The 27,525-nt window shown below is 32.1% G+C and overlaps 6 protein-coding genes across 6 annotated transcripts; all 6 read right to left on the bottom strand.

The window, feature by feature from the left end:
* Positions 1 to 4,921: 4,921 nt before the first annotated feature.
* Positions 4,922 to 6,085, bottom strand: LOC115716606 (uncharacterized). The gene has a single exon (XM_030645441.2). It carries the CDS (start codon positions 5,871 to 5,873, stop codon positions 5,037 to 5,039), a length of 837 nt encoding a protein of 278 aa, XP_030501301.2. The 5' UTR covers positions 5,874 to 6,085; the 3' UTR covers positions 4,922 to 5,036.
* A 591-nt stretch (positions 6,086 to 6,676) lies between these two features.
* LOC115716616 (uncharacterized) lies at positions 6,677 to 8,401 on the bottom strand. Its single transcript, XM_030645453.2, has one exon. It carries the CDS (start codon positions 7,884 to 7,886, stop codon positions 6,960 to 6,962), a length of 927 nt encoding a protein of 308 aa, XP_030501313.2. The 5' UTR covers positions 7,887 to 8,401; the 3' UTR covers positions 6,677 to 6,959.
* A 616-nt stretch (positions 8,402 to 9,017) lies between these two features.
* LOC115716626 (uncharacterized) lies at positions 9,018 to 10,571 on the bottom strand. The gene has a single exon (XM_030645465.2). The coding sequence runs from the start codon at positions 10,200 to 10,202 to the stop codon at positions 9,180 to 9,182; it is 1,023 nt and encodes a 340-aa protein (XP_030501325.2). The 5' UTR covers positions 10,203 to 10,571; the 3' UTR covers positions 9,018 to 9,179.
* A 1,816-nt stretch (positions 10,572 to 12,387) lies between these two features.
* LOC115716631 (uncharacterized) lies at positions 12,388 to 13,378 on the bottom strand. Its single transcript, XM_030645477.2, has one exon. It carries the CDS (start codon positions 13,361 to 13,363, stop codon positions 12,512 to 12,514), a length of 852 nt encoding a protein of 283 aa, XP_030501337.2. The 5' UTR covers positions 13,364 to 13,378; the 3' UTR covers positions 12,388 to 12,511.
* A 3,404-nt stretch (positions 13,379 to 16,782) lies between these two features.
* Positions 16,783 to 19,347, bottom strand: LOC115716641 (uncharacterized). The gene has a single exon (XM_030645488.2). It carries the CDS (start codon positions 17,717 to 17,719, stop codon positions 16,883 to 16,885), a length of 837 nt encoding a protein of 278 aa, XP_030501348.2. The 5' UTR covers positions 17,720 to 19,347; the 3' UTR covers positions 16,783 to 16,882.
* Positions 19,348 to 19,449: 102 nt separating this feature from the next.
* LOC115702343 (preprotein translocase subunit SCY2, chloroplastic) lies at positions 19,450 to 26,845 on the bottom strand. The gene is made up of 13 exons (XM_030629810.2): positions 26,684 to 26,845; positions 26,050 to 26,559; positions 25,699 to 25,787; positions 24,448 to 24,527; positions 24,091 to 24,180; positions 23,571 to 23,662; positions 23,377 to 23,460; positions 22,727 to 22,868; positions 21,944 to 22,060; positions 21,071 to 21,200; positions 20,682 to 20,805; positions 20,352 to 20,458; positions 19,450 to 20,085 (listed from the first exon to the last, which is right to left on the bottom strand). The coding sequence occupies exons 1-13, from the start codon at positions 26,754 to 26,756 to the stop codon at positions 19,996 to 19,998; spliced, it is 1,728 nt and encodes a 575-aa protein (XP_030485670.2). The 5' UTR covers positions 26,757 to 26,845; the 3' UTR covers positions 19,450 to 19,995.
* Positions 26,846 to 27,525: the final 680 nt, after the last annotated feature.

Here is a 27,525-nt window from a genome sequence, read left to right as displayed (position 1 = left end):
ATAATTTTTAAAAAGTATTCTTAATATTTTTTTAAAATTTTTTCTTCACATTATTTTATGTTAATTTCAATACTTATTTTGGTTTCATTTTCATAATTTTTTCTAACTCATGTATATATTTTTTTATTTTTTTCTAAAAAAATTTCATATAATTTTTTATTTTAATTTTTTTGCCATAATATTTAAAATATAATTTAATTTTATTTGATAGGTATATTTTTTAGAAAATTTTACATCAAAAATCTAATTTATTCAATTTATTACAAAAAAACCCCTACACGCTTACATCATCATTTTTACCTTTCCTCTTTCTTTTATTACAATTATACCACTTACACATCAAACACACCTTACATCATTCACTTATCTTTTTCTCTTCTTCCTTTTTTTTTATTATTTTCAATTTCTTTTCAGTTTTTTTTTTTTTTTAAATAAAATCTCCAACTCTTCTCCTCCCCCTTTGCCAAAGAAAAGTTCTAAAATTGGGTTGAAATCTGTAGCTAATAGGAATAAGACGATGACTCCGATTTTGCTTCTCAACTGTCGAAACGTGAGCAAGCTCCTCCTAAAAAAAATCAAAGGTTGCTGCCCAGGAAAAAATTCATCAAGATAATGCTCAAAAAATGATTAAGATGGAGTTGGTCTTCGATCTCAGGTTTGTTTTCGGTTTCTTTTTCGTTTCCCCCCTTTTTGAAATTTTTTTCGTATTTGACATTAGTGTGTTTTGTGTTTATCGATTTTACTATTTTAAGTTTTTCATTTTAACATTTCTTTTAGTTTTGTTTGGTTTTTTAGGGCTTCTATTTTTTTAGTTTAATTTTTTTGTTCTTTTTATGAGTTTTTTATTTTTGTTTGTTTAGTCTTAATTTCTGTTTTATATTGTTTTTTTTTTCTGTTTTTGTTTTTCGAGATGTTTTATTGTTTTTCATTTCAGTTTCTTCATTTGATTATTTCTCATTTTGTAATAGTTTTTTCATAGTTTTTTAATAGTGTAAACACCTTCTGTATGTATTTTTTTTAATATATTTTTTGTCTAGTTGTTTCCTGTCCATTTTTATATCATCAATGGGTAACAATGAGATATATAATGGATGTTGATGTTCAAAGAGTTTTTCCTGTATTTTAGTTTGTATACAGTTGTTTTGTAGTTTTATTATAGTTTTGCTACTTGCATATGTTATTTCATTATAAAACTAATATGCAACTATTTTGCACAAAACTTACTATGTATAACTACTATTTCTTAGTCCCCGTCAAATTAAATTCCTACATAATATATAAACTAACATAAAACGATAATGCAACTATAAGGCAACCAAAACAAAAAATAAACTGACTTATACGTAACTGGTTGTACCTTAATTCGAATTTACTCTTCTTATTGTGTTTCTAAAAAAATATATATATTGGAAACCAGTAATCAATCAAAATGCAACTGTATATAACGTAGATGTATTATTCATGAGGTTTTTTTTTTAAATTTTTCACATCATACATTGTTTTGAATTTGGTGGGAGCTCCAGATCTGTTTGTTACAGATCTACATTTCATGAATATAGATTTTGATATTAGGGGAGTTATTTTGATCGAATAAAATAGAAAACAAATGTGTAATTTCAGTTTCTTCACAGTTTTTCTGATTTTTTTTCGTCATTTTCTGTTTAGATCATTGCAGGTCTTCTTTTCTAGTTGATTTCGCCAGAATTAATAGTTGTATTTTTATCGTTTTGGTTTCATTTTGGTTGTTTTGCAGTTTTGAAACGATCGCGGTATTTTCACCTTCATGGTTCGCTCTGTACAGCTGAAGGCTTAGTGAATGTGGTATTTTTGTAAATATTTGTATGTGGACTGTATAAATGTTTAATGGGCCGGCCCACAGTATTTTTGTAATTTTTTTTCCTTTTTTGTATTTTTCTATTTTTTTCCCTATTTTTTAAGAATATGAATTGGAAAAAAAAAGTTAAAAAAAATTAATATAATTAAAGATATTAATTTTAAATAAAATAAAAGTTATTAAAATAGGGTGCCTTTAGAAATTTTTGAGCTGTAAATAAAATTTCCCTTTCATAAATCTTGAATTCTTTATAAAACTTTACATAAATAGGATTTTTTTTAAAAAAATAAATAAAATAAACATATGTAATTAGAAAGGAAGTTTTTAAAATTTGAAAATTTTTGGATTACTTCAATAAGAATTTCTCGATTTTCATGCCATTTTCTCTTTTATATTTTTTAATATCTCTCTAAAAGCTCTCCTAGCTTCTTCCTCGCGAGAATTTACATTCCTATTGACGAGCTTAAAGATTTTAGGTCGCATTTGGTTAGGATGAATAAAAATATTAAAATAAGAATAGGAATAGGAATGGAATAAAATTTAAAATGTAAAATTATTAATTTTTTTCTCATAATACATTAGAATGGTCTTTCCTTCTATTTCAAAATAGAATAATCATTCCATCAAAATGGTGAAAAGGAAACAAAAGAATTGAATGAAAATTATTTCCTTCCCATTTCATTTCATTACCTCCAACCAAACACTACCTTAATGTCTTCCTCCTCTTCCATTAATTTCCAACAACCCTAATCTAATTTTGTGCTATCACTTTCATTTCACACATTTAATATACATATTTATCTTTCTTATATTAAATATTGCTATTTTCTTTTTAAAGGAAATAGTAATAACTTCATAAATTAATAAGCTTCAATCAATACAATAGATTAAAGATTAGGAGGAGCAGAACTCTCACTGAAAATATAATCTGGATACAAACAAGAGCTGCAAACAAAACAATACACAAACTTATTTATAAAATGTTTAACAAAACATTAGTTGACAAAAAGTAAAGAGACCAATAATGATCTACATTCCAACTTAATTAAGTTGACCAAAAGAAGAAGACACCCTAAACAACAACCAATGAATCAATTTCGAGCTGCACTCTAAACCACCCTTTCTAGCTGCATCTACACAACCAAAAGCGATACACGGTAAAAGCTTCAATAAGTTGATCGGAGTCATTACAAGCCACACCAGCCACCCATATTTACCTTGCGAAAAGATTTCTCCATCAACATTTACCTTAATCGTATCAATAATAGATTTTGTCCAATACTCTAGTCTAATATCTGACCCGTTAGGAACAAATAAAGACCCCAATCTCCTTTGATGAGCATTTTTTTATTGATTATAAGGACCACTCTTGCCAACAGAATAACTTATGTTGTTGAAGTAATTCTGCTAAATCACTTCATTTTGAGCATGCAAAATTCCCCAAAGAACCATGGCCAAATGTTTTTGCCCTGATGCCGATTGGTATTGCAAAATTCGTCCAAATTAGTCCCAGAAATAGGCACCAACAACACCACCAAAGCTCAGCAGCGATCGCTGCTAGCAAGACTTGGCAAAGGGACAAAGAACAAGAAGCTGAAAAATAGCCTCTGCATCTTGATGGCACAAAGGGCAACGATGTTCAAGTAAAACATGTTTAGTTGCTAGTTACACTTTAGTAGCCAAACAACCACTAAGAGCACGCCAAATAAGTTGATGCACTTTGTAAGGGATATTTAACTTCCAAGCTATTTTCCATATTTTTATGTTAATTTTGTTTTAAACCAATGACAATGAGTCAATTAAAGTGATTTGAAATAATTAAATAATAATAATGATAAAAATGATCAAAATAAAGCAAAGAAAATATCGAGATTTTTATAGAAGTTTGATCTTGTGATGATATGGTAATAGCCTACTTTTTTTTCCTTGTATTGACTTGTGAGAAGAGATGCCAGAAGTTATTGATCTCTCTTGGAAGCTCTTATAGTGATTTTTGAGTATTTCTCTCTTGAATTTATGATTCTTTGTATCTCTCTTTAATTTCGTGTAAATGATTCCACTATTTATAAGGAAAAATTACATCAAAGTAGTTTCCTATAAACTAATAAGAATTAATATAAGAAAACTTGTTTACTTTCCTTTAACAAGTAAATTAAATAGATTAATTAAAGTGAGGAAAATTATTTTGATATTAATTAATTTTGATAATGATAATGATAATAGATTAACTAATTAATTAAAGTAAAACTATATATATTATATTAATTAATTAAATCAAAATTGTGCATATTATATTATATAATAATAATTAATTTTAAAATTATGATATATAAATAGTTTTTTAGAGATAGTAATAGTCGATATGTATAATCTATTAATGATCAATTAACAACAATGCAATAGCTGAATATTCGACACTATTCTATGTAATATTTTGCTACCTTTCATTCAAAAACACATTCAAACATTGTTGATTGTGTAATGCTAAAACTTTTTTTTTATTATTATTATATATTATTATTTGTAATCTTTAATTAAACAAATATATAAATTATATACAAAATTGTATTGTGTATTTATAAAGTTCAAAAAAGCATAAAAAGAAGGGATGACAGACTCATATTTATTACTTTTCAAAATTAGATTGTAATTTTTAATCATTCATACCTCTTATTCAAAAATATGAAAACAAAAAATTAGATACTATATTAATTTAATATTATGTTGACTAGTCTATAAAAAAAATGTTGCTTAGTTCTTAACTAATAACACGCGGGGTCTTCCAAAATTCTCTTATTTTTAACACTGATTTTAAAATTAACAACTGAAAATATTCCATCTCAAAAATAATGGGCAATGAATAGAGCAACCCATGTTTTTATACATGACTAAATTCTCTATCATTTATTCTACGTGGGACAATGTCCACATTACCTTAAAAATGTTAAAATTTAAAAATAATTTGCCTTGATTTTAATTATGATATTAAACTTTGAATTTGAATTGTTTCAAATGTCAGAACTTAGAAATAAGTAATATAATTTTTGAATAGCTGGCTGGAAATAAGTAATGTAAACAAAGAAGATATATGAGAAAAGTATTTAATAATTTGGTTTTCGCAAAAAGTATGCGATGTATATCTTGTAAACATGTACATTTGTATTCCTATATATATGATACAAATCTAAGATATTGTAATGATCTAGTGAGTGAGGATGTTGAGTAGAGAAACTCTTGTTTTGATCAAACGCCTGTAAAGGCTCTCAACTCCTTGTTCGAGGTCTTCAATGCACAACTCCAAGTTTTGAAGCTGCTTTTGTACATTCTCTTCTAGGCTGCTATCTGATTTCTTGACCTTCTTAGCAGTGATGAGCAAGTTCAACGCTGCATCAGCACTTGTGAATTCATTCGATTCATTAGCATCCTCTGCACCCACTCTTTTGGTGTTCATCATCTTGGTAACCAATGACCAGCTGTTGCTTGACTTTGGCCCAGAGATGAATGAAAGCAATGATTCGAAAACAGCAAACGCTATTGATTCTACCTCTCTCAACATGCTTACAGTTTCACTGCTCAATTGCTCCTTCTTGAGGGAGCTGAAATTGCTTTTGTTTTCCAAGGCCTTGCGGAGCATTTTCTTCATCATTTTTCTAGAGGATAAGAATTTCTTAATCTCACTTGTTAATTCCATTTCTCCACTGCGTCTTCTACGCAAAATTGATTGAAGTTCTTGCGTTGATTCCTTTGTTAGCAACAAGGCATCCTTGGCTGTGTTGCAAATATCCAAGAGTCTTAGGGATCCATCCAAAATCTCATTTAGACTTTTCTCGTTATGCTCTTTGGACAACGCTTGCTGGTTAAGAGGTAGCAAAAGCAACTTGTCAACACAATCATGGAGATCTTGAAGACCGTTTAGTTTTGAGGTTATTGATGTTGAAGATGAGGCTTCTGCAGAAGACCTCAATATGCCATCAAACTCGGAAATGAGAGGATGTTGTTTAGAGGGGAAACTGTTGGATCGAACGTGATAAGCTGCCATTTTTCTTTTCCTGTAAAAATATGGAGAAGAGATTGAGAGCTGTTGAATGTTGATCTAAAATTTGATTGATTTTTCATTGGCATCTACCATCTATTTATATAGGCAAAAAGTCATAAGGGAGACCGAAGGAATCTCATCCTCTCCACACACATGTACAGTAAGGCTAACATGATAGTATGATTTTGGTGTAAACATATTGTTGAGGATGATGATGCTATGTCTCCCAACCACTATGTCCGGATCTTGTTATTGAAGTTTGTATAATAGGCACATATGCAATGCCCTTGTTACCAAATACTTAGTTTATATAATTAATATATCTGTATTGCACGAGTGCATTGAACACAACCTTTTTCAGAATGAAGCGATGACCATTCTATCTGGATCAATAGAGCTCCGAATGAGACAAGAGATATTATGATAGAGCTGGTTGTGTTTTCAAATACTTTTAAATTGGTGAGAAAGCTTGCTGAGGATTCCATTGGTCTCTTCTAAATAAGACAGCATTGTAAGTTCCATTGCATCAAGCATGTGAATTTTAATTAAACCAATATTTATATTTCATAGACAACTAGAATCTTTACACGGTTAGTCTTATTTATTTAAAATTTGCAAAGGATTAATATAAATACGAATATATATTTCAGTAGAGTTGCAAACAAGAAAGAGGCAGTGAACAACCTATCCGGATCTACATATCTCCACAAGAGACAAGAGATATTTGGTAAGTAAATGCAAGATAATTAAACGTTAATAATTATTGCTCAAGTCCCATGTGACATCAAACAAGCTGCAATTAAATTATTTTGATAAGTAAGCCTATCGTTTTTGTTTTTGGTTTGATTGATAATTTTATTTTTACGGTAGCCATGGTAGAAATACTACTTTCAGTACTCGTGTAATAAATGCTTCACCAAAAAAAAGTAGAGATATAGAGAGCATCAAATGGACAAAATGAATCTTTTGAAATTACTGCCAATATACATGTATATCCTAGCATTTACAAGTGTATGTGAACATATTTCATCTATGCTATCAAAATTTTGGATGTCCATGGTGGACAAATATACATATGATCTTCTAAGATTAGTTGTTGAGGATGTTGAGAAAGGAAACTCTGGTTTTGATTAAACGTCTGAACAAGGATTCTAGCATTTGTTCAAAGTCTTGAACGCACATCTCGAGATTTTTCAGCTCTAGCATAGCTTGGTCAGCTTTGTTTGTCTCCTGAGTTAAAAGGACAGCGTCCACCCTTGCGAATTCATTTACAACATCTTCGTCGCAGCCAACTCTTTTGCTTTGCACGAGCTTGGAAACTAGAGACCAGCCACCAAGCTTAGACTGTGTCTTCGGTCCAGAAATAAAGGACAACAAAGACTCAAATGCTGCAAGAGTGACACCCTCCACCTCTCTCAAAACATTAACCAAAGCTGCAGTTTCACTATCTTTGGTGGAAGTAGAGGCTAAGTATTTTGATTCAACACCTTTCAAACTTTTCAAGGCCTTTTGGATTGCCTTTTTCACTACTTTCCTTGAGGCTGAGTATTTCTTAATCTCATTCTCAAGACTAACTTTTCTACGCATGGTTGATTGAATATCTCGTGCGCATTCCTTTGTGTGCAAGACTGCATCTTTGGCTGCACTGCACAAGTCCAAGAGTCTAAGGGATCCATCCACTAATTCATCAACCCATTTCTCTTGGTGGCCTGTGGAAAAGGCTTGTTGTGTTAGGGGTAGCTGAAGCAATTTCTCAACACAAATATGCAAATCCTCAAGAACACTGAGCTGGTGAGCAATGGAAGATGATGATGAAGTTGCATCAGAACATCCTATTCTCAACAAATGGCCACTGCACTCTTCGATAACAGGGTGTGATTTGGATGGCAAGCTGTTTGAGCGGACATGGAGGTTGGATTTTAAGGCAGCCATTTTTTCTTCTTGAGTAAGAGATTTTTGGCTAGAAGTTTTGAATGTGATAAGTTGTTGCAAATTTTTCCTTGCTTTCTCTGCCATCTACTTCATATGTATTTATATTAAAATCATTAGGTGAGGAAGACGTGAAGCATCTTCTAAATCAACACATGATATTCAGATTTGGACATATACAGTGTAGCGATGTCTGTGCCGTGCTCCCTGCCCACCCATTTCTCCAACTCATTTCTTATATTAACATATATAATATCTTAGACCATCTGTTTTAGTTAATATGTTTATCTCGTGTATTAATTATATGCTCCATGATATATTTTGAAAATTTTAATGTGAATACAGCTCTTATTGTTGGAGCCCTGCCCGTGCACACGTTTGCACAAAATATGTTTATGAAGCATTATTATCATTAAGGGAACCAGTATAGTAACAGCATTATTGCTATGTAAAAACCTATATAAGTGAAAGTTTTTCAATTCCTTAAGTCTTTAAACTGTACTGTGTCATCTGAAGGAGATACTTTCTGCTCTTACTATTTAAGAGCACGTGTGATCTCAGCTTCTATATATTCGGCTGGCTTTGTTATGGCAGTTGTGTGAACACATATTGCAATTCAGAAATATATAATTTATGATAAATTAATTAAAACTTGCTCCTGTGCACCGGTAAGACTTGGAATGTGCTCAAATCGAGGAAAAAAAAAATCATCAGACAAACTTGAATTGAAACTACGATCCTAGTGAGGTCATATGCACACGCTTGTGATAAGGCGTTTCTGCTATGAATTGCATAGTATGTGAAGAATAGATATTAAATGATTGAGATTATTTAATTTTGTGTTTCTGCTATGAATTGCATAGTATGTGAAGAATAGATATTAAATGATTGAGATTATTTAATTTTGTATGTTAAAACTGGTCTTGCGTGTTGTTGAGAATCATGGGGTTCCATCTCAAAATCAATTGGCAATGAGTGGAGTAGACCATGTTCTTATATATGGCTCACTTCTCTACCATTTATTCTATGTGGGACAATGTCCACAATACGTGTGAATCTCATTTATTATGTACAGTACGTATATATATTGTTTAAATGCTGTGTTGTATGGAAGTTGTATAACTTTTTGAAAGATGTTTATCGTAAGTGAGACTAGGCGCTTGAGCTCGAAATTTAATTGGGAAAAGAATCAATAACAGAATGAATTTCAGAGAAATGTATGACCAAAATGTGTTGAATCTTTTATAAAAAGTTGATGTATTTATATCTCTTCAATGTACATATATGTTTGAAAATCTGGTTCCCAGACTTTTCTATATAAATGTTTAACGATTGTTATATGCCTATGCCTACATAACTATTGTCTATTTGAGTCTTGAACTAGTAGTTGAGTGTGTTAAGCATAAAAACTCTGGTTTTAATCAAACGCCTGTAAAGGCTGTCAACTACTCCTTCAAGATCTCGAATGCACAACTCTAGCGCTTTGAGTTCATTTTGTACAACCTCTTCAAGCTTGTTATCTGCTTTCTTCAACTTCTGGCCGGCGAAAATGGACAGCGCAGCATCAAGGCTGGCGAATCTGTTTGATTCCATTACTTCCTCACAACATACTCTTTTGGAATTCATCTTGGAAACGAATGACCATTTGTTTGACTTTGATAGTGAATTTTGCCCGGTCATGAATGAAATTAATGATTGAAAAATGGTGAGAGTGATTGATTCAACCTCTCTCAACATGTTAACGATTTCTACTGACTGTTGATCCTTGTTAAGGGGACTGAAGTTGCATCTCTTCTCCATAGCCTTGTGGAGTGCCTTCTTCATCACTTTTCTAAAGGCCAAGAATTTCTTAATCTCACTACTCAGCTCTGCTTCAGCACTGCTTCTTCTGCGCATGACTGATTGAAGTTCTTGTGTGGCTTCCTTTGTTTGCGACAACACATCCTTGACAGTGTTGCATACATCCAAAACTCTAAGAGATCCATCCAAAATCTCATCAAGACATTTCTGGTTCTGCTCTTTACACAAGGCTTGTTGATTAAGAGGTAGGCAGAGTAAGTTATCAACACAATCATGTAGTTCTTCAAGTCCAGTTAGTTTGCATACAACAGTTGATGATGAAGACGCTGCTTCAGAGGATCTTAATCTGCACAACTGCTCATCATATTCAGAAAAGAGAGGATGTTGCTTGGAGGGCACGCTAGTAGAGCGAACGTGATGAGCTTCCATTTTTTTTGATGAAAGGAAGAAAGAGTTAATTTGATAGGTATTGAATGTTGATGAATTAGGTTGGTTTCCTTTGGCACATACTATCATCTGTTTATATACTCGGATGGTAAGGGAGACAAGAGGAACGTTCATCTTCTTCAATACAAAATGAACATAATAACATGAACTATACATATGAGTATAATTTTATATAAATTTTGATCAAAACATAATATTGTTGTGAGGATGTTGATACTATGCCCCCCACCACCTGTTCCTCTCTGGCTATTAATAATATTAACATTTCGAAATGAGCAATTAAAAGATGCAAAGACGCAATATGATAATGAAATCATATCATAGTTTGTTGGAAACAAGATAAAAAGGCAATGGCCAAAACATCCGGAACATGAGACAAGAGAGGTGGATTATATACATGTATATACAACATAAAATATTATTGATATGCAATAGCAGACTCCATAATTAAACAAAGATTTGTTTTCGTCTTCCTTCCATATTTCCTTTGGTTGGCACTTTATTTTATATCCGGGAACAATATATATATATTTTTTTTAAAAAAAAAAGACATAATTGGTCTGGCCCAACTGGCAATTGGTATGGAATAATATAACACCATAATTTTGTTTTTTGATATTAGAATAATTAGGACATAATTGTAGTATTAATGAATTTAAATTTAAATTAATTTTCTGCTTAATTCATTGAATCATAAAAAACAAGATCACAATATAGATTTCAAAATTATTATTCTACGAAACCAATTGTTGTCCAATAAAAGAACAATAAATCCTACGCCACTAGCATAATAATAGTTTTTTTTTTTGAAAGTGGAAAATTTCATTAAAAAGGCTAAATCAACCATAACCAAAATAGAGATGAAACTCAAAAACTTCGGCAGCAAACATGTTCATTATCCATCGATAAAGCTACTTGGGCTAGGCGATGAGCCACCACATTAGCTTCTCTAGGAACAAAGGAGAAAATGTCACTAATAACACCCACCATAATAAGAAGAGGAAGATTTTGGCGACGGAATAAACTTGAAAGCCATATCACAGTCCTATTCAAGTGAAACCATCATCAAATACCCCATCCGCAAAGCCACCTGCAAACCATAAGAGGTTCAAACGACTCAGAAGGCAACACAACAACGTACGACTAACACAGTTCCCTCATAGTCATGCACCACAGTGCCTAACCCCAACATGTGTTTCAAACTTGAGATAGCAGCATCCGTATTAATCTTCACCAAGTGGGTCGGGGGAGGAGTCCAACGAGCAGACTGGTCACTACTTCTTGTTGCCACTGAATAAGGAAAGCTTTATAATGAGAGTTTAGATAATGGTCACACTAGTTAACAATCAAACTATCAACCAACCAACGCTCCTCATGCACAATCTTATTCTGTCGAAACCAAATCCTCCTGGCCATACAACAGACCATACATTTCAAGAATCTTCATAAAGCAATCCACCACCTGCCGATTTGCATCAATAATAAACAAACTATCGTCAGCAAAAAATAAGCTTTTAGTTACAACATATATATTTTGTGACTAAATATTATTTTTAGTCTAAACAAAACATTACTTGTGACTAAAACGTATTTAGATATAAGTTATTACTAATTTTTAGTTACAACAAGCATTGTGACTAAAAACACATTTTATCATAATAAAGTGTGATTTTTATGACTAATACATTTAGTACAATATATAAATTATTATTTATAATTAATTACAATTTTTTTTTATTTTTAGTCACAAGTTTTGTTGTGACTAAAAGTAACATTTTTTTTTTTGTAGTGCTAAGAAATACAAACGGAGACATTCAATAATAATAGAATTTGTTAATTTGAATATGTAATTATCAAATATACTTTTTTTTTTAATATTTGATAATTTATTATAAAATAATAAATACAAAATGCTATTTATATAACAACTTACCAACAAGTTGTTTATATAATTATAAATGTTAACGAGAAACATTATTATGCTTAATTGTTTAGTAGGCAGTAAGGTAGCCAGAGTAGCTTTCATTGCATAAATCATGAGAATTAAAACTAAAATATTGTGATAATTATATGTATCTACCTTGAGATAATGGGAATCTTCACAGGCATGACATTAGGATTAATTAACACCATGCTACATCAACCTAATTAATACCAAAATAATATTGCTAGGGTGGTTCAACTTCAAGTTGACATAACAACTTGCATCCTTAATTATTTCAATTAATGGCAGGATCCCCATAATTATTTTTCACTCAAGTGAATGCATATGATCTAATTGAAAGAAGAAAATAAAAGCTCTGAAAATATAAGATATTAAATAATGGAATAATGAGTCGCAATATAGCAAAAAGAGTGTATTCATGCATGATTTACTAATTAATGAAGGGTGTAATCATTTACAAGTATATATTTGTGAACATTTTTTTATGTACACTGTCAAAATTTTAGATGTAATTTTTCATCTAATTGTTGATGATGTTGAGAATGGAAACTCTGGTTTTGATTAAACGCCTGAACAAGCATTCTAGTCTCTCTTCAAAATCTTGAACGCACATTTCTAGACTTTGCATCTCTATCACAGCCTGGTCAGTCTTCCTTGTCTCGTTACTCATGAGGTTGTGTAGTGCAACATCCACCTTTGCAAATTCATTAACAACATCTTCATCACATCCAACTCTTTTGCTTTGCATAAGCTTGGAAACTAAAGACCAACCACCAAGCTTAGAGTGTGTCTTTGGTCCAGAAATAAAGGACAACAAGGACTCAAACGCCGCAAGAGTGACAGCCTCCACCTCTCTCATAACACTAACCAAAGCTGTGATTTCACCATCATTGTTGGAAGGAGAGACTGAGCTTTTCGATTCAAACCCTTTCAAACTCCCCAAGGCCTTTTGGATTGCCTTTTTAACAACTTTCCTTGAGGCAGAGTATTTTCTAATCTCATTCTCAAGGCTAACTTTTCTTCGCATGGTTGACTGAATATCTCGTGCGCATTCCTTTGTGTGCAAAACAGCATCTTTGGCTGCACTGCATAAGTCCAAGAGCCTAAGAGATCCATCCACTAATTCATCAACCCATTTCTCTTGGCGGCCTTGGGAAAAGGCTTGTTGAGTGAGAGGTAGCTGAAGCATTTTCTCAACACAAAGGTGCAAGTCCTCAAGACCATTGAGTTGATGGGCAATGGAAGATGATGATGAAGTTGCATAAGAAGACCCTAATCTCAACAAATAGTTATTGCACTCTTGAATAACAGGGTGAGATTTGGAGGGCAAGCTGTTTGAGCGCACATGAAAGTTGGATTTTGTGGAAGCCATTGTTTTTTTTCTCTCTCAAGCCATTGTTTAGCAAATTTTGCTTTGATTACTTTGCCATCAACTATGTATGTATTTATATATTCATTAGGCAAAGGAGACATAAAGCATCTTCTTATTCAAATATGGATCAATGCATAATAATAACACATGGAAATTTGGATCTAAATTAATATCATGGGAGCAATGTTTAGGCAATGTTCCCTGCTAACAAGTCCTTCCAACTCATTTCCTATTTATATATTAATTACTTGTATAAATCTTTGAGGATCTGTTTACATGAGACCTTGCTATATACATCATATTTTGTAATCAACACGAGTGGTTTCATACATTTCTTTTTTAATTTTAAAATGAGTCAGGGCAAGTGCCACTTAATGTAAAGTCAGTTATTGCCGGAGTCTGGCCAGCCCAACTTGGTGCACACGTTTACAACATAATTAAGAGACCAATAAAATTACATCTCAACCATTATTTTAAGGAAATGGCCCCAAATACAAAAAATTAATTAATAAAAATTCATTTATTACATATTATCTTTTTAAAAAATACATATATAATAATAAAATTAAGTTATATAAATTTATTATTACAACTATTAAATTATAATATATTATATTATTAAATATATACGACAATAATTAATATATCATAACAAAATTATAACAAAATTAAAATTAATATTTAATAAATGTAATATATATAAGACTAACAAAATTATATACATATAACTATTAAAATATATATGTCATTTCAAAATATTTATATAGTCAATATATTTAGTACAATTAAATTTAGGCTAATTAGTAATTTTTTTCCCTAAACTTTGGCATGTACTAAATCGTGTCTCCTGAACTTATTTGCCGTTAAAAATTCCCTCTGAACTATTGAGATTGTTAAATTTAAGGACTTTTGTCTAATTTTAGTAAAAAAATTCTAACATGGATGAAAGTTCAAGGGGCATGATTTAGTACATATCAAAGTTTGAGGGGCATGATTTGGTAGATATCAAAGTTTGAGGAGCATGGTTTAGTACATAAACAATAATTGAAACAGTAAAATTGAATGAAATTAGACAAAAGTCCTTAAATTTAACAATCTCAATAGTTTAAGGGGAACTTTTAACGGCCAAAAAAATTCAGGGGCACGATTTACTACATGTCAAAGTTCAGGGGATAAAATTACTAATTAGCCTTAAATTTACAAGCTATATATATTAAAATTTTTATTTTTTTCCATAATTTTGTAAATAGTCCAAAAAAAAAAAAAACATACATGAGGGTTTTTTTTTTGGAAAAACTTCATTGTAATACATATTATATATTTTAATTACATTAATCACCTAACAATTGGTTTCTTACATTTTTAACTTATCTTTTTATGCTCACATTGTTCCACTACCATCTTTTTAAATATTTATTCATTTCTAATTTAATAAGATAACGTTAAACTAGATTACATAATAAATGAAGTTTCAAAAAAATAGAAAAAAAAAAGATTACATAATAAATGGAGATTCTTTAATTAAGATAATTAAAAAATATTAATTAATACAATTTTTTTTAATTTAATATATTTATATATATATATAAAAATAGCTAATTAGGAATTTTTCCCCCCGAACTTTGACATATGCCTAAGCATACCCCTTGAACTTTTTTGGCCGTTAAAAATTCTCCCTGAACTATTGAGATTGTTAAATATTTATTCATTTGTAACTTAATAAGATAACGTTAAACTAGATTACATAATAAATGAAGTTTCAAAAAAATAGATAAAAAAAAGGATTACATAATAAATGGAGATTCTTTAATTAAGATAATTAAAAAATATTAATTAATACAATTTTTTTCTAATTTAATATATATATATAAATATAAAAATAGCTAAATAGGAATTTTTCCCTCCGAACTTTAACATATGCCAAATCATACCCCTTGAACTTTTTTTGCCGTTAAAAATTCTCCTTGAACTATTAGGATTGTTAAATTTAAGGACTTTTGTCTAATTTCATTCAATTCTCCTTGAACTATTAAAATTGTTAAATATTTAAAAAGATGGTAGTGGAACAATGTGAGCATAAAAAGATAAGTTAAAAATGTAAGAAACCAATTGTTAAGCGATTAATGTAATTAAAATATATAATATCTATTACAATGAATTTTTTCCTCAAAAAAAAGCCCTCATGTATGTTTTTTTCTTTTTGGACTATTTACAAAATTATGGAAAAAAATAAAATTTTTAATATATATAGCTTGTAAATTTAAGGCTAATTAGTAATTTAACCCCTGAACTTTGACATGTAGTAAATCGTGCTCTTTGAACTTTTTTGGCCGTTAAAAATTCTCCCCGAACTATTGAGATTGTTAAATTTAAGGACTTTTGTCTAATTTCATTCAATTTTACTGTTTCAGTGATTGTTTATGTACTAAACCATGCTCCCCAATCATGTCCCTCAAACTTTGATATATACTAAATCATGCTCCTTGAACTTTCATTCATGTTAGAATTTTTTTACTAAAATTAGACAAAAATCCTTAAATTTAACAATCTCAATAGTTCGGGGAGAATTTTTAACGACAATAAAAATTCAGGAGACACGATTTAGTACATGTCAAAGTTCGGGCAAAAAAAATTACTAATTAGCCTTTTATTATTTTTGGATATTTGGAGGGAAGCATCCATGGGAATGTGACATTCTCTAACATTTATTCATTAGTGTTGGTTTTTACATGTTTAATGTCATTTTCGAACAAATCTATACCTTTGTTTGTCTGTTGTGTTGAATTTTTGCAAAACAATTGGATTTGGTTTTTTCTGCATTTTTTTGGGTTTTTTGCGTTTCTTGCTAGTAAAAATTCAATAGGTTCGATGGTTTCTCAAAAGATGCTCGATATAAGCATGTTCTCGAGGTTAGGGATGAATTTTTGATATATACTTATATTTTGGGGTAATGTCAAACTCTTAAGTACTTGAGTTTGAGATACCCTTAATCTCAATCTCTCCCAACTAAAACCCACCAAGTGAAACTCTTATACCAAACATTCTATTTTTGAGTAAATTCATTAACATTCTAGCTTGAAGCTGAATCACTTGGTGTAAATTCTATTTCTGTTATAGGATATGTGTAGCAGAATTGTATAGAAAGATGTTCCAGGAGCTACTATTCATTCCTTTCCTCTGTAAATAAAGTCGTACTCTACGTAGTTTGTCAAAGTGATTCAGCTTCAAGCTAGTAATCTGTATACTCAGTTTAAAATTAACTCTTAACTCTTAATTGGTCTTTAAAATTGTAAGGACATAGAAATTATTAACAGCCATTTTTTTTTCCACCATTAATTTGTTTATGATAGTCGGCAAGGATTGAATTTTGAATAGTTGGTAATAAGTAATGTAGACACAGAAGATATATGAGAAAAGTATTTAATAATTTGGTATTCGCAAAAAGTATGCGATGTATATGTTGTAAACATGTACAATTGTATGCCTATTTATGATACAAATCTAAGATATTGTAATGAGTTAGTGATTGAGGATGTTGAGTAGAGAAACTCTTGTTTTGATCAAACGCCTGTAAAGGCTCTCAACTCCTTGTTCGAGGTCTTCAATGCACAACTCCAAGTTTTGAAGATGGTTTTGTACATTCTCTTCTAGGCTGCTATCTGATTTCTTGACCTTCTTAGCAGTGATGAGCAAGTTCAATGCTGCATCAGCACTTGTGAATTCATTCGATTCATTAACATCCTCTGCAGACACTCTTTTCGTGTTCATCATCTTGGTAACCAATGACCAGCTGCTGCTTGACTTTGATCCAGAGATGAATGAAAGCAATGATTCAAATACAGTCACAGCCATCGATTCCACCTCTCTCAACATGCTTACAGTTTCACTGCTCACTTGCTCCTTCTTGAGGGAGCTGAAAGTAGTTTTGTTTTCCAAGGCCTTACGGAGTGTTTTCTTCATCATTTTTCTAGAGGCTAAGAATTTCTTAATCTCACTTGTCAACTCCATTTCTCCACTGCGTCTTCTACGCAAAATTGATTGAAGTTCTTGTGTTGACTCCTTTGTTAGCAACAAGGCATCCTTGGCTGTGTTGCAAATATCCAAGAGTCTTAGGGATCCATCCAAAATCTCATTTAGACTTTTCTCGTTATGCTCTTTGGACAACGCTTGCTGGTTAAGAGGTAGCAAAAGCAACTTGTCAACACAATCGTGGAGATCTTGAAGACCGTTTAGTTTTGAGGTTATTGATGTTGAAGATGAGGCTTCTGCAGAAGACCTCAATATGCCATCAAACTCGGAAATGAGAGGATGTTGTTTAGAGGGGAAACTGTTGGATCGAACGTGATAAGCTGCCATTTTTCTTTTCCTGTAAAAAGATGGAGAAGAGATTGAGAGCTGTTGAATGTTGATCTAAAATTTGATTGATTTTTCATTTGCATCTACCCTCTATTTATACAGGCAAAAAAGTCATAAGGGAGACAGAAGGAATCTCATCCTCTTCATACACAATAAGAATAACACGCTTGTGATTTGAAATTAAACATACTATAATAATTATGTTGATGATATGTCTCCCCTCCACCATGTTCGGATCTTGATAGTGAAGGGCACTTGCATTGTCATAAAATGAGTTAAAACCTGCAATTATAATGACCATTTCATCCGGATCAGCATGGCTTCAAATGAGACAATAGATGTGGATATCTCATAATAGAGCTGGTTATGTTTTCAAATACTTTGAAATTGGTGAGCAACCGTGCTTATGATTCCATTGGTCTCCTATCAACATGGCAGCAGTGTATGTAAGTTTCGCTGCATTAAGCATGTGAGATTGTCAAGTCTGATAATAGTTTTCATCAACAATGAGAATCTTTACAGACTTGACTTTCAAATTTAAATTATTTAATACACTTCTAGTCTCATTTTTTATGCATGTACATATAAAGGATTATATATAGGCATGTATGTATTTCTTTCAGTTGGACATGCCTCATCCCAATGGTCAATTGAATTTGCAAACAAGAGGCAGTGACCATCAATTTAGTCAAGTAAATGCATGATTTCGTAAACAAAATTACATTATATAATTGTGTTGATGGATAAGCCTTGTTACTCTTGTTTTTGTTTTTCATTAATAGTTTCATTGAACGATAGAAATGTTACTTTCACTGAAGTAATAAAATGGATGAAACTTAAGCTTCAGCATAGTGAGACCAACTTTGTTTGTCTCATAATGTACGAGGTAGTATAGTGCAGCATCAACTTATGCAAATTCAATTTTCAACTTCTTCATAGCAGCCAACTCTTTTGCTTTGCATAAACGTGGAAACTAGAGACCAAACACCAAGTTGAGAATATGTCTTTGGTCCAGAAAAGATAAGGCCAATAAAGACTCAAACGTAGCAAGAGTGACTGCTTCCACCTCTCTCGTAATACTAACTAAATTTGGGTTTTCACTATCTGAGCTTTTTGATTCCACACCCTTCAAACTCATCCATGCTTTTTGGATTGTCTTTTTCACTACTTTTCTTGAGGAAGAGTAGTTTCTAATCTCACTCTCAACACTAACATTTTTATGCGTGGTTGATTGAATTTCTAGTGCTCAAGACAAAACTGCATCCTTGGTTGGTTCTAAAAGAGATCCATCCACAAGTTCCTTAACCCACATCTCTTGGTGGCCTTGGGAGAGAAGGCTTGTTGAGTGAGGGGGAACTGAATCAACTTCTATTAAGTGATGCGAATCCTCAAGACCACTGATTTTGGCAGCTATGGATGATGATGAAGTTTTATTAGAGTTTAGAGGCTCCTAATCTGATCAAGTGATGAGCAAACATGAAAGTTGGAAATTGAGGAATCCATTGCTTTTACCAAATTGGATTTTCTTCTCTACATATATTTATAAAAGTCATTAGGTGAGACTGGGGGAGACATCAAGCATCTTCTTATTCAATTTGCACGTGAGATTATGATTTTGATATAAACATAGTAGCCGCTGTCTATGCAATGTTCCCTGCTCAGTTCTCACCAATATTTCCAACTCATTTCTTACAAATATTAGGTTCTATAGATAATCCTAGAGAATCACGATCACATAAAATTAATATTTTCATTGCTACACGAGTGACCAATTTGTATCATTTTATAATCTATTATAATTATATATATATAAGTTTTGCCCTGAATATCAATATGAATAGGGCAGATGATGTAACAAAATTTGCTTCGTCAACAAGCTTGTGAATGTTTTAAGCTTGTGAATGTTTTGTATTACAGTGCTTTCAGTACTAATGGTGTCGATTGTGCTTCGGCTCTACGACTCTACGTCAGCAGACATTGATCTACAATCAAACTGAATTTCTTCTATCTTCTATAAAGTACATGGATTTAAAAGCTATCATCGTATCTACAAACCCTTTTCTTTTTTTTGCTTCTACCTCCTCTGCTGCAACGCCAGCCAACTTTAAAATATCCAGAGAATCTTGTTCAGAAGACACTACTCAGCCAAAAATATTTGATGCTCCTCAAGAAATCAATTGGAGGATTGTATATCTCAGTACTGCCAATAGACTGGTTTCTCAGCTACACATTGTGAAATGATAACAAATGCATAACCTTCACTGGATCTTTGGAAATTATACGCCATACCGCCTTAAAGCTTTGCTTAAACTTGGCATCACATTGTATGCTTGATATGATCTTCTCAGTTCAATAATAGAACCAACCTGGACAAGGGAAAAAGAATGATCAAAACCTAAAGCCAGCCACATAAAGCAGTTGTCCAAATCACTTTATCGAGTAACTTTTTAACATTATTATTTTGTTGTTAAGAATAATGCATGGTTTATCGAATGCAATTACATTCAAAATGAAAATGAAAACTGAACTGATACTATCTGTGGAATGGAACACCATATTTCTGAGCATGCCATACAAGCCAAAATAATTGCTGGATAATTAAATATAACATTACAGTGAGGATTGTGCTTACAATGATTAAGATGGATGTAAACCCAATTGCAAATCCTGCATTGATGCGACGGAGATAATGATCAAGTATGGTTGATGATGTTGCCAAAAAACTTAACAGCACACCCCCTGCATAATTTCAAACACTGACAATTGAAAAATGGGAAACAATAGCATATTTTTAAGAGGTGTGTAATATGTGGGATTTTTTTTTTTAAACTATGGTTTCACTTTAATCATAGAAACTCAAAGTTCCCTGGAAAAAATTGCAGAAAGAGTAATTGGTGTCTAAACGCCAGGAGGAAATTAATGCTTTAGAGCACAAACTATACAAATTAGTCAAAAAGCCTACCCCAGAACCGTGTTGATGCCTGAATCTTTGTGAGGTATTCAATGGTAGCATTCCCAGGCTTTACATTTGGTATCCGGGCACCCATCTTGTTCAAGTAATCAGAAATTTCCTTAGGTAAGTTTGCCTGGGCAAAAATTAACACATCAATTATCAGAGAACTTGTAAAATACAAAGAAAAGCTGACTACAGGCAGTACTTGAGACTATGAACTGAACATTCAGAAATGACGATCAGCTGGCACAGCTTCTTTTGGAAAAATGCAGGTAAAATAAGAGGCAATAAGCAAAAAGGAGACTAATTTACAAGAAAAACTTGAGAAAAAAAAACATGAAGAGTAGCAGCGCACTTGCAACACTAACATTAAAAGAATTCATTAAAATGAAACTTACAATGTCAAATATATTGAATAGAAAGACGAAGAACGCATATATTGAGTAGTACACCCAAGGCTTAGCGCCAATAGAAGATTCCGGATTCAATATCTCCCTAGCATGCTCCCAAAAAGGTGAACTAAGAAGACTGCAAATGAACACTTGTTAGACTGCTACCATGGCAAATATCTGCCAAAGAAGTTTAGTTTATTAGAGAGGAAAAAAGAAGAATAATAAAAAAAATCCATGGTCTGAAAATGAGATTAATGGAAACCAGGTGATAAGCCTCAGGTTGGATTATTGTACCGTAGAAGGTAAGCAAAGTACGCTTGACAAGGATTGTTTTGAGACATTGAGTATTTCTTGTACAATTGTTATTTTCTTTAGGACTTTAGGCTGTATTGGGTTAGTTTGACTAAGTCTCTGATGTGGTAGGGATTATTGTAAACCATAGGCTATATATATTTGGAAGGGGAGATTTTTAGGGGCTGTGGAGGAACTCTAGAGAGTAATCTCGATTATTGGAGACGCCAATCCTCTCAAATGGTTGGAATAGCAGAGTACAAGCCTCTCAAATGCTTGTGAATGTAATTTTCTGTTTCTTAATCAGACTAACGGGAAGGGTACAAGCTGTGAATCCAGCATGGGGCGTGGAAGGTTTTGATATAAAGTCTTTGAGGAATTTCAGCAATTTGTCTGTGTACTAAGATAAGAAAATTCTCATTAAGAAAAAGGTTATCACCACACCAGGTAATGTAACTAACAAAGAAATTAGTGATAAGAAAACCAATGACTAAATTAAGGCTGAAATCTTTGAAGGCATGAGGTCCATTTGATTTTAGTGAAAAATACATATAAACACTAAATTTAAGTTTACAAAGTTAATACAACCTTGCAAGAATGCTGGGAACGGCCAACAGATAATTAGTGGTAAGAACAGGCTGCATTCCTGCTGGATTGATATTAAAAGGAATATAAGGCTCCACTTCAGTGACTGGAGAGTCATCTCTGTCAACAAAATAGTGTCAGTAAGCTCCAACGCGTGGCGCAAACAGCTTCTAAACCCTACAAATTTATTACCAACCAACATGCAAATACACCCCCAGGAAACGCGTGCGAAGTTTTCTCCTTGTACAACTCAAGAAAATTCAAGTTATGTTTATGTAGAGAACTCTAATGTCAAATATATCCATACAAAATCAAATCAATTAGGCCAAGAACTTTTTTTGCTTATAATTATTATTCTTCCCCTAACAAAAAAAATTATTCGTATTTGTAATTTGAACTCTCATAACTCAAGTTGTATAACTCGCAAAGGAAATCTTTTAAACATTTTACTTATTGAGTGGTCTCTAATCCTCCTTTTGTCTGTCTCAATTCAAATCTATTTTAATTTTTCATTTAAATCGAGTTCTAGTTGTTGAGACAATTGAAATGGTATTTCCTTGTTATGGGATCCTTTATCTTTGCCTTGAATCATTGGGTTTAGACATTACTTCGGTGATCTTGAATCATTTCAAAATAGCAGCAGCATACCATTTTTATGTAAACAGCATCTAATTATCTTGCTAATATAGTCAGGTATTTTGGAAAAGCAATTGAAACCCAAGTAGACACATGCATACTTGCTAAATATACGAAGGAGGAAAAGTTTATGTAGTGAATGGGTATTACCTAGCAGCCGATGCGAGTTTAAAACCATAGTATTGCAGCTTTACTTTCCTGCAGCCTTCAGTTACAACAACTGCCCACATAGTGACCAGAGTAAAAACGCCCAACAAACCTAGTACATATGGGCCCCAACTCATTATACTTCCTGCAATAAATATTGAAATGTTCAATCAACAAGTTCACTGGTCCCTGAGTTTTATAAATATGACAAATACAGCAGCACACAAACCTGAAGTTGTATCAAATAGCTTACTACATTTTACTACTTTACATGTGTCCGTGCTCACTACACTATCTTGAAATCTAACGGGTTTATTTCGTGTTTGATGAACAACCGCACATAAGTGGATATTAATAATGAATTAAATAATGATTAGCTCACAACTTTGAGATGATTATCTTACTATCTATTTCTTTTCCATTGCGTTCATCTAAAATTAAAGGCTTAAAATAATTCTGAAATGGCGTAATTAGCTTAGAATCTAATCCATTTGGAAAGGAGCTTCACCTGCTTGTTAGAGTTATAGTTTAACCTGGATTGGGTCCTGGGGTTTCTATTTTTGAATGATTAATTTTGATAGTCTTATGAATCTATTATATTAATTTTCATCATACAATCAAGAGTAAATAATCTTAGCAACAAAGTCACATGCCTGAGTGCCGAGACAACATATTGTGCAGCATTTCTGTGTAGCCCGTAAGTATTCCAACACATATAATTAGACTTGATCCTTGACCTGAAATAAAAACATATGCATCAACATACACAGATATGAAGTTGACTGAAATAATAATAAAACCAATATTAAAAGTGCATATAATGCATCCAAAATGTCAAAACCAGTACCAAATCCAGATTCTGAGATGGTATCACAAATCCATGTTATTGTCATCGCACCACAAACCAAGAAAAGCGAAGTTATGACCACATGTTTGACTCTGCAGGATCAAGAAACAAGTGAAAAAGAAAAATCAAAATATAGAAGCAACATCCTCTAGCCAAAAAGAAAAAAAGAAGCCATTTCATTTTCTTTTTTAACGAAACTTGTGTTAATGAGAATATGTAGGCATAAGTTCAAAAGAGAAGCCACCTCATTGCACAAAAAGACTAATCATTAACCAATAAACTACTCACTCTTATAACAATGAAAAAATACAACTTTGAATAAAGAAACAAATTTATGCTATCTCCATCATGGCCAATGGCATTTTATAGTTACTGTTTGAAGGAAGTTTGTTGGTTCCTCAAGGCTCAAATCATCTTAAGAAGAGAGAATCATAACATTAGTTCCAATAAAACATTTGCAATTCAAATAGACAAATCATACAAATAATTTGAGGACAAGAGAATGCTCATGAAACATTACCTGTGGCTGGCTACATAGATTGAATATGGAAGTGAATAACAAGAAACTATCAAAGCCTCCACTATTGCAAATCCAAGTGACATCCACCATCTAAAATAAATAAATAAATAGATAAGTGTTGATTTGGCAATCTAGACAAAGCATCAACTACAAAAAAACAATGGAAAATGCTAAAGGCATTGATATGCCTCACACTAATACATATGGATACCACAATGATAAATTCACATGTAAACCTCCTATTTGTATTATTTATGGTGTCAGATAGTAGTGGTGTTTTAATGCTCAAATAAAAGTCATCATAAAATTGTGAAGCAAGAATTTTGACTCACTGCTTGAGATGAAAACTAGACATACATATAACTCTTAATCTTCTCCTGAGCATCTAAGCCTTCCTTGCGTAGCTTTACCAACGAAGGAACAACGTGACAAAGCACCTGTGCATCAAATTTGTGGAATTAAAGCATAAACAGAGCAGAAATCAAGACCTATATTTATGTATATAGCATTGCTTCTCAATACAAAAGGCATGGGAATCGAGTAAATAACAAAGGTAAGAGATCTAAACTTCTAAGTAGAAAATCAAAGCAAAATAATACAGACTAGAATGGGAAGCAAGAAGGATTTTTAAAAAGATGTTTAGGTAGGTATTTGAATCCTTGGCAACAAATTTACCTCTGTTGGATAGGATGTATTCCAGGAAACCTAATTGTTAATAATTTTAAATTTGTAGTAGCATTGATGATGAAAATATCCGATTAGGAAATCGGCAACGTTTATTAGCTCAACTGCTAATGATTCCATTTAGGGGTTTCTTTGTGAAGCTATCTGGAAATCCTTAGCTCCCTCTAGAGTTAAGTGTGTGTGGTTATTAGTATTGGAGCATTTAATGTTTGTTGCTCACTTTAGAAAAGAAAGTATGTGCAAGCTTTATCTTCTAGATGGTATGTTTTATATAAAAAGATTGGTGAATCCATAAATAATTTATTTTTGCATTGCATCGTTTCACTTACAGAACACAAATTTGAAAGATTTTAACCACAAGTACAGACTATTCCATAACACTAAATCAAATTGCAGGTTTTGAGATATGGTTTTCCTTTAGACAAGACGAGTCAAACTCTTTAGGTGAAGCTGGCATGGCTACCTGCTAAACTATATGGTTACAGAAGAATAAGAGAAGTTATGAAGCTTTTGAAGACAATGTAAACTGTGTTGGGGATAAAGTTAAATTTTAATTGCCCTTTTGCTAATTAATTAATGTAAAGATTTTTAAGGTGTTTTCGCCTCTAATCTAGTAAGAAACTTGAGTGTTATGTTGTAGTCTTATTTTCCTCTGGTTTTACAATGTGGTTTCCCTTTCCACACTTAATATTTTTCAATGCCTAATACAAGTCTAGTTACATAAAATAAATAAAAGTATACATACAAATCAACATTACAAAGATCCTAAAGAAGCATGCAGATACCAGAAAGGGAAAAGAAAGAGAGGGAAACAAGTAAACATATATTAGAGAAAGCAAAATAATTTCCTTCTTCAATCACACATATCAATTTCGTTAGCATGAACACATGAAATGACTAAGGAAAACTAGAAAACTAGTAAACCTGCATGATGATTGATGCTATGATTTGAGGACCAACACCAAGCTGGAAAAGGGACAATTTAAGCTCTCCAGTAAAATCACCAAGTTCATCTGCCCGAACAATAAAAATGACTATCAGTAAGATACTCCCCCTCCCCGAAGAAAATAAAAGGAATATGCATTGGTGTAGTTAGGCTACATGGCATTACCATAGCTCCCCTACTATCAAATCCATTTCCCGTTCAGACTCAGATTCAGAGGCTGATAGGTAGGATTGTATTAAAACTTCATAAACACGTTAAATGGTGGTACAATAGTTTTACAAATAGACAATAAACATAGATAACAGCTTGTTGTGCTTATCATTTATTACCTGCAGTTCCAGAGGCAAAGCTGAGGTAATCTTGAGGTATCAACCTTCTATCAAACCCAGGTAGAGGAATGAAATAACCAACACGACTAATAATAATTAGTAATGCTGTCACAAACAATCTCCGCCGTATCTCACTCTTGAAGAATGATTCAGCAGCATTATTGAGGACAGAACTAAAACGCACAAAATTCAGAAACCGATTTCTAAACATGTTAGGTCTGGACTGCAGCTTCTCATAGTCGCTTATTTGATGTGAACTCTGAACATTTGCCTCACCATTTGGCATTGGTGAAATAGCCTCAACATTTAGAGACTGTGCAGATGTGCCATCAACATTCATACAGTCCCTGCGGAATTGATTGGAGCACTTGCTAGAGAATCTTTTATTCAATTTTGAAATAAAAGGTTTGTCTAGAAACATGAATTGTCTTCTGCTCAATTCAATAGGGTTTGTTCTAATGGCAGAATAAGATAGAGAAAAACATGGACACCAGCATTGAAGATCAGAACCTGCAAACCCAATTGTCTTTTCTTGAGCATAAAAAAATATCTTCCCGTAGATAATGAAACAGACTAAAACCCAATAAAGACTAAAGTTTTGTAAAATAGAACTCAGTCGAAAAACAAACAAAACCTCTCATCTTGGCAGGCTTTCTGAGAACGGGATGGGGAAGAAAGGAAGTCGAGCTGAAAAGTGTGGCTTCCATGGCGGGATTGCGAGGAACAGAGAACAGCAGTACACTGCTACTGGAGCATCAATATAAAATGAGGAAAAAGAAAGAGAAAATAGAGGGCTTTTCTAATCTTTAGGTAAGACATATAAATTAAAAAAATACTTATTTAATTTATATTTTGGAAAATTTTACAATACACCCTCTTAAAATAGGTGCTATGAATACACTCTTATCTATTTCGATATATAAAAAAAATATTTAGTTTAATTTTTTTTAATGATAGTATACATTATAGTTATTTAAGACATTTAGCAAAATTTTGAATTCGAAAAAAATTTAACATGTCGAAAACAGTGTTCAAAGAATTTGTTGTACGCGTGACTTTTTTATTTTATGCAAGTATGAAATAGATGGTTTAAACATTAATTTCTATATTGTAAATTATTTCAAATTTCTTAAAATTTTGCAGGATGTCTTAAATAATTATAACGTACACGACTATGAAAAAATTTAGACTAAAAAATTCTTATAGATACCGAAACAGTTAGGAGTTGCATTAGTACACCCATTTTAATGGATTGTATTGTAGAAGCACCCTATACTTTTTTTTGTAAGGACTTTTTTTTTTTTTGAAAGCTTATAGTTTTGGAAATTTCGACAATACATCCCTTTAGAATGGATGTATCGATGTACCCTTATCTATTTTGGTATGTAAAAAAAATATTTAGTCTATTTTTTTTTTAGTTATTTAAGATATCTGGAAAATTTTTTGAGAAATTTAGGAAAATTTAACACGTTGAAA

This window comes from Cannabis sativa, chromosome X (genome assembly GCF_029168945.1).
Source record: "Cannabis sativa cultivar Pink pepper isolate KNU-18-1 chromosome X, ASM2916894v1, whole genome shotgun sequence".
Lineage (NCBI taxonomy): Eukaryota > Viridiplantae > Streptophyta > Magnoliopsida > Rosales > Cannabaceae > Cannabis > Cannabis sativa.
This window is presented reverse-complemented; position numbering and strand designations above follow the sequence as displayed.